Genomic DNA, 12,394 nt, shown 5'->3' with positions numbered 1-12,394 from the left:
TCGCTGGGCTACGCTGGCTTCCCGTCCAGCATTGCCTCGATGTTTAATATTCTCAGATCCCTCCAAGGCCTCGCTCCGCTCGTCCGCTGACAACTGCAGAAACTCTGGGAAGCCAGTGTTCCTCCACATCTAGTCTCTTGACCCCCCCACCCCGGCACCATTTGCCCCATCCCTTCGGCTACCTGCCCTCCACCGCCCAACCCCGAGCTGTCGAATTCCTTCCTTGGATCTCTCCACCTCTTTTTCTCCGTCTCTGTCTTCAAAGCAAATTTTAAAACCTACATCTTTGGTCACCCATCCCGATATCTCTTTGGATTAGTGTCAGTTTTTTGTTGTGTTGCTTGAGAATTAAGGTGTTGTACAGACCCTGTTGTAGAGGCTACATCAGCTATACTCAGTGGGACGGGCAGGAAAATGCTAAGCTCTTTTGCACGGATGAGTTTATGGGAACTGTTTTTTTTGGTGGATCGTCTTTGCTTGGCGACAACAGTTGTCATGGCGATGGCAGGGTCTTGTGATTGAATCACATGATTTGAACTGAAGTGTTATTGTAGTGTGATGGAACTGCGGAGAGATAGGCATTTACTTCACTGCTGGCTCTCGCAAGATAGGATACCTTGGACTCTGGGAGATGCTGCTGCTATAACCATTTAGGAAACATGATTACTCCGATAAATGAATAATTTAATTAACTGTGTGTGCTGCTTCAAATGTCACATTGCAATAAGCACTTTTAAATCAGCTGAGAAATGGGTATGTAATGTGGCGATAATAGTTCCACACAAAGGGAGAATCGTGTCAGTTCAGTTAACTGGCTGGCTTGGGTTACGCGGATAAAAGGCGTTCTGTTCTGGATTGTAACTTCTCCTTTTTCAATCTGCCAGCGTTTCCCCTGGTTTTGAAGGAATAAAGGAACAAAATATCTCCAACAAGCTCATGGCCACACTGCTGGAGAACTATGATGACCTCTTCGAGAACGCAGATGAAATGGAAGCCCCACCTGAAGTCCAAACCAGAGTTATAACTGTGCAGGTAAGTGCAATTGATCTTGTAAAGCTTCCCAGATGAAGACAGCCTTGATTGGAGGTAATGCTGACAGGGTGAGGTACATTTCAGTAGGAGGAGGCTGGTATGTGGCTTGATTCTAAGATGTACATCCATTGAGTGTCTAGAACCAGTTGTAGGCTCCGTCATCTATACACAGCAGTACATGCAGAAAAGTCTAAACTGTTTTATGTGGATGGGTTTGTGGGAATAATGTATCCTGGGGGCATAGTCTTTGCTGGCTGACAACAGTTGTCATGACAATCCATGACATTTACTGAGCGCGCAGTGAAGTCCAAAGAAAGCTTAATGAAAATGGCCATTCATCCCTTCTTATAATAAGTGCCCAGCTCAAAATAATCTGATAGGCGAGTTCGTCGGGCATAGTGGGTGTTGTCGTCACGCCTTAACCTTAGGTTTAATATGACAAAGATCCTCTTCTTGCTAATGGTGGGGATCTTTGGGTTGTTAGTGACCGCTTGGCCATAGTCAAAAATGCCCTAAATTGGCAGCGAGCTGTGATTCTGAATCCGGGAGGCTGACGAAGCTGGTTAGTGTGGAACACAAGGCCGCCTTGGGTCAATCGAGGGTAGTCTTCTGGGATGGTTTTAAGGCTCGTTGGCTGTGTTAAAGTGGAGATGGGGCCTTACATGGTAGCTGGGTGCACCCCAGCTGTCCCAAGAAAATGAGGAGTAGGCAGCACGGTGGGGCAGTGGGTTAGCTCTGTTGTCTCACGGCGCCGAGGTCTCAGGTTCAATCCCGGCTCTGGGTCACTGTCCGTGTGGAGTTTGCACATTCTCCCCGTGTTTGCGTGGGTTTCGTCCCCACAACCCAAAGATGTGCAGGCTGGGTGGATTGGGCATGCTAAATTGCCCCTTAATTGGAAAAACAAAATGAATTGGGCACTCTAAATTTATTTTTAAAAAAAAGAAAATGAGGAGTAAATGGGAATGTAATAATGGTTATTCGCCTCCCCTCACCTTAAGAAGAAGTGACCTCATCAGAAGAGAATTATAAATTTAGGAACAAATATCTTTACGGGAGTGGGTTAGTTTTGTTCCCATTGGGACAACCAGCACGCCAGTCCCTGCTTGGGACAGCTTTTATGCTCAGTTCTAATGAGCCCCAGCTGGGTGTCCTTGGCCCCCTACCTGGGAAGCTCGTCTCCACAAGCCCCATGGGGAGATCAATAATGATTTCCCCAAAGGCCTCATGGGAGTTACGACCGATCAGTAGTTTCCCTCACTCCTTCAAGTTGAATAGAGCTCACTCAACTCCACTTCAATATTGTGTCTTCGTCTCTGATGTCAGCCCTCGTTAAAATTGTGCAGCCTGCTGACCTCCTACAAGAGCCATCTTATGACCGTCAATGGTGAGATTGCCCAAAGAGCATGGTCTATGCTATGGAATTGCATTCGCCGTCACTTAGCAAAGATCTGAGGTATTAGTGGGCGAAGCTTTCGTTGAATTTACCTGCGCTATATTTGAATTCAAATGTCCAGCGGAAAACAGTCGCAATGTCATCTACATTGCCAATTCTTAATTGGCAAAGAATGAGGTCAATGAGTTAGGTGAGTATATTAAACTGTGATAGTAGACAAGGTTGCTCTCAAGAAGTTCAACCTCCTTCAATCTTTCGAGCCTTGTAATTAAGTTATGCTCCACTAATGTCACAGTTGGCATGGCCTACTATGGGTCGATTCTGAAATCTCCAGAGTGCAGCATCAATCAGTAGCGAGCGAATTAGGTTCTATCACTTCGTGATGATCTCATAACCTTATTTGGTAATGTTTTTAAACAAAGCTTCTTGAAAGGGAAAAGGTGGAAGAAAATCAATCTGAGCTTGAAGCTGGCTCTTCGGCCTCTCTCACCTATTTCCCCATTCAGATAGACCATGACAGACCTGTACCACCACTCCATTGTTCCATATGATTCAAATCCTGCAACTCCCACCCTTGGTGCACATACGGACGACAATGGCTCAAGATCATCTCTCAAGGGCATTTAGGCGTGGGCCACTGTAATAGTTCCAGTGGAAGGGTTAATTCTCAACAGAGATAAAGCCTCAGCCACGGTGAACAACACTCTTGTCCCAGCCCAGGACAATTGGGAGCTGCCGGTCCGGGTCTGGTCACTGTATTTAAGCTCCCGCTAACACCCGCTCAATACGAGAATTCGTACTCCACCAACCCCTTGGGGATTTCAATCAGCGATACTCCATGGCCTTCCTGAGGATTATAACACACCCCCCCCTCCATATTTCTGTTTTATCCCCCATCGCTCCCACGACAATGAGGCCTCTTCTGCCTTCTTGTGCTCGGTTGGGGTCCGTGGAAGGTGGAGCCTGATCGGGGGATGTGAAACAAATGGGTGACCTTCGCTTCCTCAAGGAACGCCGTGAGGGTCACTGATGCAGGTTCGTCATCAGCACTGGCCACAAGGGTAGACCAGTTTCTACCAGGCTTCCATATCGGGCCCTGAATCTTCACTGTCGGGGAGACAGCCCTACGATTCCTAAGCGGGCAGTAGCATGCCGCCAAATATGGCTGGGGCTGGAACCGGAGATGCGGATTCCACTGGAGCAGGATCGCTACTCCTAAGGTGGCCCAGGTGCTTAGAGGGTTCAATCATTGGCAGAAGGATTGCAGTTGAGCTGAAGATAAATTTTTTCACCAAGAAGGTGGTGTGTGTCTGGAATTCACTGCCTGAAAGAGCGATGGAGGCAGAAAACTGCATCGCATATAAATAACAGATATGCACTTGAAGTGTGGCAATCTCCAGGGCTACAAACCAAGAGCAGCATTAGGCATGGTTCGCTCTTTCTCATTTGGCATTTCCATTAAATGCTGCATGGCCTCCTCCTATGTCACATGTTTCCAATGTTTCTATGTGTTTTGGAAATGTAGCTGCGATTCTAACGCAATCAACCGAGACAGTTGAGCATCACATCCAAAAGGCAGCATTGCTAATTGCAGATACGTCTCTGGAGTCGGACTTGAACCCAGGACCTGCGGACGCAGAGGCAAGATTGGCACGAACTGAGCCATTGCTGCCACCTTTTGCTTGGTGGTAGGTTTGGTAGGTGGAGGAACAGCACATGAAACCACCGCTGGGCAAATACCTTCAACATGATAATGAAGGAAGAGGTCTCATGGTGCAGTGCGAACTGTCCCTGCCGCTGTGACAGAAGCTCAGGGCTCAAGCCCCACTCGGGGAAGTTCTGTTGATAACGTGGCCAAACAGGTTCAGTGTCAACTTGTCTATCCTTCCACAACCGCCAATGGCAGGTGGTATGAAAGCAGGAGAAGATTCCTGGTCACCCTTGGGATGGAACAAAATTGGAGTCCATCACGGTCACTATCCGTAGCTCCAAGCTAAAACATGTTAAAGTGCATGTTGCCACAGCAACTCTGATTCGTCAGGCTCCGGTTGGACTGCTGCTGTCGATCAGATTGGTGACAGCGCATGGCATTCGATTCCGTGTTTCAGCAGTGACGGATCCACGATCTGCCTCCTTGCCTTGCCCATGGTTCAGATTGCAGGACTGTGGACCGGACCCATCTTTGGGACAGAACTCAGGACAAAAACAAATGATAGGGAAGAGCACTCAGATGCCATCAAGGATTGGGAGGAGGTGGCAGGTCGCCATCAGTCGGCAGTAGGGCAAGCTATTTTTTTTAAATTTAGAGTACCCGGCTTTTTTTTTCCAATTAAGGGGCAATTTAGCGTGGCCAATCCACCTACCCTGCACATCTTTGGGTTGTGGGGGTGAGACCCACTCAGACCCGGGGAGAACGTGCAAAGTCCACGGACAGTGACCCAAGGGCCGGGATCGAACCGGGGTCCGTGGCGCCGTGAGGCAGTAGTGCCAACCACTGAGCCAGCATGCCGCCCACCAGTCGGGCAAGCTATTGAGAAGTGGCACACTATGTGCAAACTGAAGAATCCAGGCTGCCCTCAGCGACTCCTTTTTAAGGAGGAGAGAGGCAGAGAATTTTAGGAAGGTAATTGGCGCTTCGCCCCTGAAGATCCGGTTGACAGTGGTCGAGTAATCAAAATGGAGGATGGTCGAGAGGCTGGAATTAAAGGCCCACAATAATCTTTGAAGGGTTGTAGGCTGGAGGAAGTTTCAAAAGATAGGGAGGGGCGAGATCACAGAGGGTATTGAACATGCACTGTCCCGGAGACAATATAGGTCAGCGAGCACACGGGTGATGGATCATAGAATCCCTCGGGATCAATGGGACTCAGTGTAAGTTCGGATGCAGGCCGCCATTTTGGGTGAGCTCAGTTTTATAGCGGTTGATAGAAACCAGCCAGAGAGTATTGCAATGATGAAATCTGGAGGTTGGAAATGTGGTGAAATAATGTACAAGACATAAAAGGTTTAATAACAACTAGAGAGACTTAGCACAGTGTAAATTCTCTCAGATGCTGACAAACCGTGATACAGAATGTTCTAGCTTGTCAGTTGACTTTAACTATGGAATTAAATAGTGGTGGTGGTGGGCAGGGGCAGGGGGTAGCTCACCATCGTTGGGAGTGGAAGATTCCGCCAGGGTTGACAGCTGGTAAATTTAGGCCAACAGTTAACCCTTGTGGGAGAATCCAAAACTTTTTAAAAAATAAATTCAGAGCACCCAATTATTGTTTTTCCAATTAAGGGGCAATTTAGCATGGCCAATCCAGCTAATCGGCACTTCTTTGGGTTGTGGGCGTGAAACCCAGGTAGACACGGGGAGAATGTGCAAACACTGTCCACACGGACAGTGACCCAGGACCTGGATTCGAACCCGGGTCCTCAGCGCCTTAGTCCCAGTGCTAACCGCTGTGCCATGTGCTGCCCGGGAGAATCCAAAACTGGGGGTCATTGATATAAGATAAATACGAAATTCAGGAGGAATTTTGTCACCTAGCGAGGGTGGAAAGTGCGAACCTTGCAACCACATGGAGTAGTTCAGACACATAGTGGTGATATGGTTGAGTTATGGGAGGATGAAAGGAATTGGAGGTCTTGTGTTGAAGTGGGAAGCATTGTTGCGTTTGAACCATAGATCCCGCCCTAGGACCAAGAAATGTTTGTCTGTAATCTGGCCAAATATTGGAGCATAAACCTACAAATCCTTCCAACACATGCCGATGAGAGACAGTAAGAGCGGGAGAAATTCCTTGTCAGCCATGTGATGGAAAGAATGTTTGTGCCTCAACCATCGCTACCCATAGGCCCAGGCTGCAATGTGCATGTTGCCTCAGCAACTTGGACTCCTTTAGTGAACTGTAGCACACGGCTATCAGGGAGAGAGGGAGAGCAGATTGCGCTGAAAGAGTTGGGGTGGGAGGAGCTGTGTGTGAAGCACAGATAGCAGCCAGTAGGGCTGAATGGCCTGCTGTTAGTTTGTAAATTTTATGTGATGTTTGCAATGCTCCCCCAAAACAAAACCTCCCAAAAAGCTACACTTTGTTCTTTAAAAGGCCGACATTCACGGGACTCCAGCACACCTTGCGATGCTGTTGGATAAATTCCTCTTCAAGTTGGCTGGTCATGGATATCAAATAAAAGCCTCAGCTGGGCGGATTTGCATCTTTAATGCACATCGTAAAGGTTGGCCTGTTTCTGAAAAAGCTCCCCTGGAAGTTTTTCTGCAGGGAACAGTTTGAGATACAATTAATAATGCAGTCCCCAGAATTTGAACAAACTGAACCACTGGCTGGATACCAAGTGGCATGGTGGTTGACACAAGAGCCAGAAGGAATTTATTTATCACCAGCGAGCAGAGGCTGGAAGGAAGTGGACCCGTGGGATGGATTTGTCTTTGCGTACAGTGGCACATAGCTGGCGAAGGTGTTTCATGAGCTATGTCGTCTGAATTAAAAACTGCACTTGTTCACATCTACGTTCCCACAGCTTGGAAGCGCTTCTGGTTTCTGAACGATTAGATTTGTGAGGCAGCTTATCAAGAACGGGCAGCGTCACAATTTTACGGAGAAAATGCCTTTTCCGACTGGAGGGAAAAGTTGACTTAAGGGACAGAGCACTTTATTTTTCAGGAGAAAGCTTGTTGCCAAAGATGTTATCATTGAACGTTGCACTATAGAAAGAGGCTTTTAGCCTGTTGTGACTGCCAACTCTTTGAAAGAATTGTAAGGCAATTAGTTCCACTGCCCTGTTCTTAGCCCAAATCCCTGAAATGTATTTCTCCCCTTTCCAAGTATCTATCCAATTCCCTTTTGAAAGTTACTCTTGAATCTGCTTCCACCGTCCTATCGGGCAGCGCCTTCCCGATCATCAAAACCTACAGCATCAAATAGAATCATAGAATTTACAGTGCAGGAGGCCCTTCGGCCCATCGAGTCTGCATCAGCTCTTGCAAAGAGCACCCTACTTAAGCCCACGCCTCCACCCTATCCCTGTAACCCAGTAACCCCACCTAACCTTTTTGGACACTAAGGGCAATTTAGCATGGCCAATCCACCTAACCTGCACATCTTTGGACTGTGGGAGGAAACTCGGAGCACCCGGAGGAAACCCACGCGGACACGAGGAGAACGTTTAAACTCCGCACAGACAGTGACCCAAGCCGGGAATGGAACCTGGGACCCTGGACCTGTGAAGCAACAGTGATAACCACTGTGCTACAGTGCCGCCCCTTGGTACGCTTGCCAAGTCTGGAGCCTATCTCGTGCAGGATAGCCTCTCTTTATTTACTCTCTGGAGACCATTCATCATTTTGAACACGTCTGTTACATCGGCCCCCCCTGATCTGAGAAGAACAATCCCAGCTCCTCTAGTACGGTAGCACAGTGGGTAGCATTGTTGCTTCACAGCGCCAGGGTCCCAGGTTCGATTCCCGTCTTGGGTCACTGTCTGTGCAGAGTCTGCACGTTCTCCCTGTTTCTGCGTGGGTTTCCTCCGGGTGCTCCGGTTTCTTCCCACAAGTCCCGAAAGGTGAATTGGACATTCAGAATTCTCCCTCTGCGTACCCGAACAAGTGCCGGAATGTGGCGACGAGGGGACTTTCAAAGTGTTGCAGTGTTAATGTAAGCCGGCATGTGACAATAAGAAAGATTATTATTATAGTCCTGGATTCAAAAGTGTTTACTGCACAGGAAAGACCACTTGGCCCATCGTGTCCATGCTGGTCACCAAAGATCTGACTACACCAATCCCATTTTCCAGCGCTTGGCCCATAGCCCTGGTCGTTATGACAGCACAAGCCTCTCCACTGTTATTGGTTAAAAATCCAGTACCTTCCATAATTACATAAATTTCAGGTACCCGTGTTTTTTCATAGTAGAGTTTGTCTTCTGAAGGGTAACACTCTGTTTTAGTGTTTAGCTTAGCTCCCTGCACATTAATCAAGCAACTGGAATCAAAATGCCCTGTTCAAGGTCAGATTAATATGGGCAACACAAGGAAAGACATAAACAACAGACAGAACTGCAATTGCCTCAATCCTTTAAATAAAATGTGTCCCAAAATAGACTCTCTTAGATTGCTAAAATTCCCTTGACTCCTTTCCAACCTGTGGGGGCCACATGCTTTGACTTAAAATAACCTGTTTAATGTACACCTGTACTGTTTAATCAAGCTGACGCAGTTATTCTGAGCAGGATTGCCTGTTCACCTTGGTAATGGGTCCTTTTGAAAAAAAAAGATTTAGAACTATGTATGTCACCAATTCTAGCCACTTGTACATTCAGATTTCCTTTGTCGCCCGCTTGGTGCCAGTGTCTTTGGCTGCATTTGCACTAAGCTCTGGCATTCCGTCGTGAAACCACTCTGCCTCTCTACCTCTCTCTGTCACTCCCTCTCTCTCTCTCTCAATCCCTCCCCACCCTTAAGATGTTCCTTAAAACCCACCTATTTAGTCAAGCCTTTGGTCAAATGTGCTAATACCTCCCCATGTGGTCCATTCTCATTATTTTTTTAAAATTTAGAGTACCCAATTATTTTGTTCCCAATTAAGGGGCAATTTAGCATGGCTAATTCACCTACCCTGCACATCTTTGGGTTGTGCGGGCGAAACACACGCAGACACTGGGAGATTGTGCAAACTCCACACAGTCGGGATCGAACCCGGGTCCTCAGTGCGCCAGTGCTAACCACTGCGCCGCCGTGCTGCCCCCCCCACCCCCATTCTCAATAGTTGTTTGATAATGCATGATAGGGTGAAGCACAGCGGAGCAGTGCTTAGCACTGCTGCCTCACGGCGCCGAGGAACCCGGGTTCGATCACGGCCCCGGGTCACCGTCCTTGTGGTGTTTGCACGTTCTCCTCGTGTCTGCGTGGGTCTCACCTCCACAACCCAAAAAAGATGTGCAGGGTAGGTGGATTGGCCACGTTAAATTGCCCCTTAATTGGGGAAAAAAGAAAATTGAGTACTCTAAATTTATTTTTGAAAAAGATAAGGCACGATAGATGAAAGTTGTTTTTGTTGTTGATGGTGGTGCCATCGTACTCAATCGTGGTGACCTTTGTTGGAAAGGGAATCAGCCGCGAGTGCTGATGACCTTATGAGACCAGTGGGAGAGGGGGAAAAGCGTGTTTCAGTATTCCTGAACACAAGAGGACTCTACTGTTCATGTTCCCAATGCTGCCGCTTCCTCTTCAGAAGATCTACTGGGGCATGGCCTGACTTGGACAATTGTCTAACATTTGCAGTTCTCCAGTCTTCTGTATCTAAGATTGGAAAATTATGGCCAGTGCCTCTGCCAATTTCACCCTTCCTTCCCTCAGTATCCTTGGGTGCATCTTGCCTGGTCCTAGTAACTTATTAAGGACAGCTAAACTTCCTAATACCTCGGCCACATCAATCTCTTTTGGCCCAATCAGTGTCTCAGCTGCCTCCTCTTTCACTCTAAATTTGGCAGCATTTTCGTTGGTAAAGTAAGGCGCAAAGTATTCATTTGGTACCTCAGCCATGCTTTGTAGCCTCTGGCTCCTTTGGGCGTGAGTCTCTAGTTCCCCGACCACCTGTTATTCAGCGGCACCCTGTTTGCACACAGCGGGATTCTCTACTCCTGCTGCTTGTCATTGGGAATTTCTATTGAAGCCAACCCCACGCTGCCGGGAAACCCATGGGTGGGGGCGTGATCCTGGGAGGAACAGAGAATCCCACGACTGGAGAATTCTGGTCCTTGTGTAAATCATTTGTTTTACGGAAATAGTCCCTATTATAAGCCATGGGCAGGATTCTCTGATCCTGAGGCTAAGTGTTGACGCCATCGTAAATGTGGTTGCGTTTCACGAGGGTGTCAACAGGCCCTCAGGAGCAGCGATTCCGAGCCCCTCAGTAGGCCAGCACGGCACTGGAGTGACCCACGGCGCTCCAGCTGCCGATACCGGCATCAAATGGGCGGTGGCTTCCTTCTCTGCGCCAGCCCCGACGCAACGTGGCAGAGGGCAAAAGAGGACCCCAGCCAGAGAGGCTGGCCTGCCGATCGTTAGGCCCCAATCGAGGGCCAGGCCACAGCGGAGCCCCCCCCAAAAACCAGGCCGCCCCTTGGATGGATGCACGCCGCGGTCCTGCCGGGTAAGGTACACTGTGACCTCTACTGTACTCCCTATACACGCATGACTGTGTGGCAAGATTCAACTCCAATTCAATCTATAAGTTTGTGGTGAGCCATATCTCGAACAACGAATCAGACTACAGACGGGAGATGGATCTCTTGGTCGCATGGCGTACCGAAAACAACCTCTCTCTAAATGCTGGAAAGACCAAGGAACTGATCATCGACTTCAGGAAGCGTAGCATAACAATCCCCCCCCCTCCCCCCATCCACATAAATGGCTCCGAAGTTGAGATGGGCGATAGATTTAGGTTCCTGGGGGTCACCATCACCAACAGTCTGTCCTGATCCACACACACTCGATGCAACAGTCGAGAAAGCCCAACAACATCTCTACTTCCTACGGAAGCTAAAGAAATTCAGCATGTCTGCATCAACTCTTACAAACTTCTAAGATATGCTATAGAGAGCATCCTATCTGGCTGCATTACAGCTTAGTATGGCAACTGCTCGGCCCAAGATCGCAAGTAACTGCAGAGTGTGGTGAACTCAGCTCAACGCATCACACAAGCTTGCCACCCTTACATTGATTCTGTCTACACCTCCTGCTGCCTCAGGAAGGCAGACAGCATTGTCAGAGACCCCTCCCACCCAGGCTTTGCCCTCTTCCAGACCCTTCCATCAGGCAGAAGATACAGAAGTCTGAAGACCCGCACATCCAGACATAGGAACAGCTTCTTCCCCACAGCTTCCAGACTCCTCAACAATTCTCCCTTGGACTGATCTGTTGCCTGTAAGAACATTATTCACAACGCCCTATGCTGCTCTTGTTTAGCCCTTATTCTGCACTTTAACCAATCACTATTTGTTGATGCACCACTGTCAAGGTAGTCTGTCGATTATTCTTTTGTCTACTATGTGCGTACTTTGTACGTTCCCTTGGCCGCAGAAAAATACTTTTCACTGTACTTCGATACATGTGACAATAAATATCAATCAATCAATCAATGTAACTGGAAGAGTTGACCAGGGAGAACCATTGGATTTGATTTATTTAGACTTTCAGAGGCTTTCAACAAGGTCTCACATAGCAGATTACTATGTAGAAGTTAAAACATGTGGGATTAAGGGCAGTGGCTTGAGATGGATAAAAAGCTGGTTAGCAGACAGGAAGGAAAAAGTTGGATTAAATGGGTCTTTTTCTGATTGTCAGCAGTGACTAGTATGTTACCACAGGGATCTGTGCTAGGACCCAACTGTTCACATTATATATTAATGACGAGGGAACTAAATGGCCAGCCCCATAGTGATTGCGGCGCCATCTTTAATGGTGCCCCAATCTGCGAAAGAAAAACTACCTCCAACCCCACCCATTGGTATGGAGGACCCCTCCCCACCTCCTACAAGCTTCAAGGTGACCCCCTCCCAACATGGAAGTATCAGGGGCACTCTTTCTCCCTCTGCCCAGCCCCCAATGCTGTCATCGGCACACACACCTCTCCCCAACACCTCCCCCACCACATATAATGGGAAACCCCCCCCCGCAATGGAGGAGGTTATCCCCCAGCAGTGCTTCCTGGCACTGCCCCCTGGCAAGCACTGCTAGTGTGCCAGGAGCAATGCCAAGCCTCAACCCTTAACCCCGGGCCCTCCATGCACCTCTGCAGCCCTGCTGGGGCTATCATGACTGGTTAATGTTTTCCAATTAGTGATTAGTGCCGGCGTGATGTCAGGCTGCCAGGGTGGGGCCGGACGCTATGGCGTAAAGCTGTTTAATTATATTTAAATTGATGTTTAGGGCGCGAGAAGATCTCAAAGCGAGATCTCACCGGCGCAA

General features: G+C 48.3%; 1 protein-coding gene across 5 annotated transcripts in view; it reads left to right on the top strand.

Moving 5' to 3' along the window:
• The window catches only part of fam13a (family with sequence similarity 13 member A), a 228,315-nt gene that overhangs the window by 68,076 nt on the left and 147,845 nt on the right, over window positions 1–12,394 (top strand). For 4 of the 5 annotated variants that reach the window (XM_038792722.1, XM_038792725.1, XM_038792724.1 and 1 more), the window contains one exon: window positions 885–1,032. In XM_038792722.1, coding sequence (XP_038648650.1) covers window positions 885–1,032 — 148 coding nt within the window. Of the gene's footprint in view, window positions 1–609; window positions 754–884; window positions 1,033–12,394 lie in introns of those variants that run through there. The other variant, XM_038792726.1, reaches the window with a different exon arrangement.

This window comes from Scyliorhinus canicula, chromosome 3 (genome assembly GCF_902713615.1).
Source record: "Scyliorhinus canicula chromosome 3, sScyCan1.1, whole genome shotgun sequence".
Classification (NCBI taxonomy): Eukaryota; Metazoa; Chordata; class Chondrichthyes; order Carcharhiniformes; family Scyliorhinidae; genus Scyliorhinus; species Scyliorhinus canicula.
Note: the sequence above shows the minus strand (reverse complement) of the source record. Positions and strands in the feature narration are given on the sequence as shown.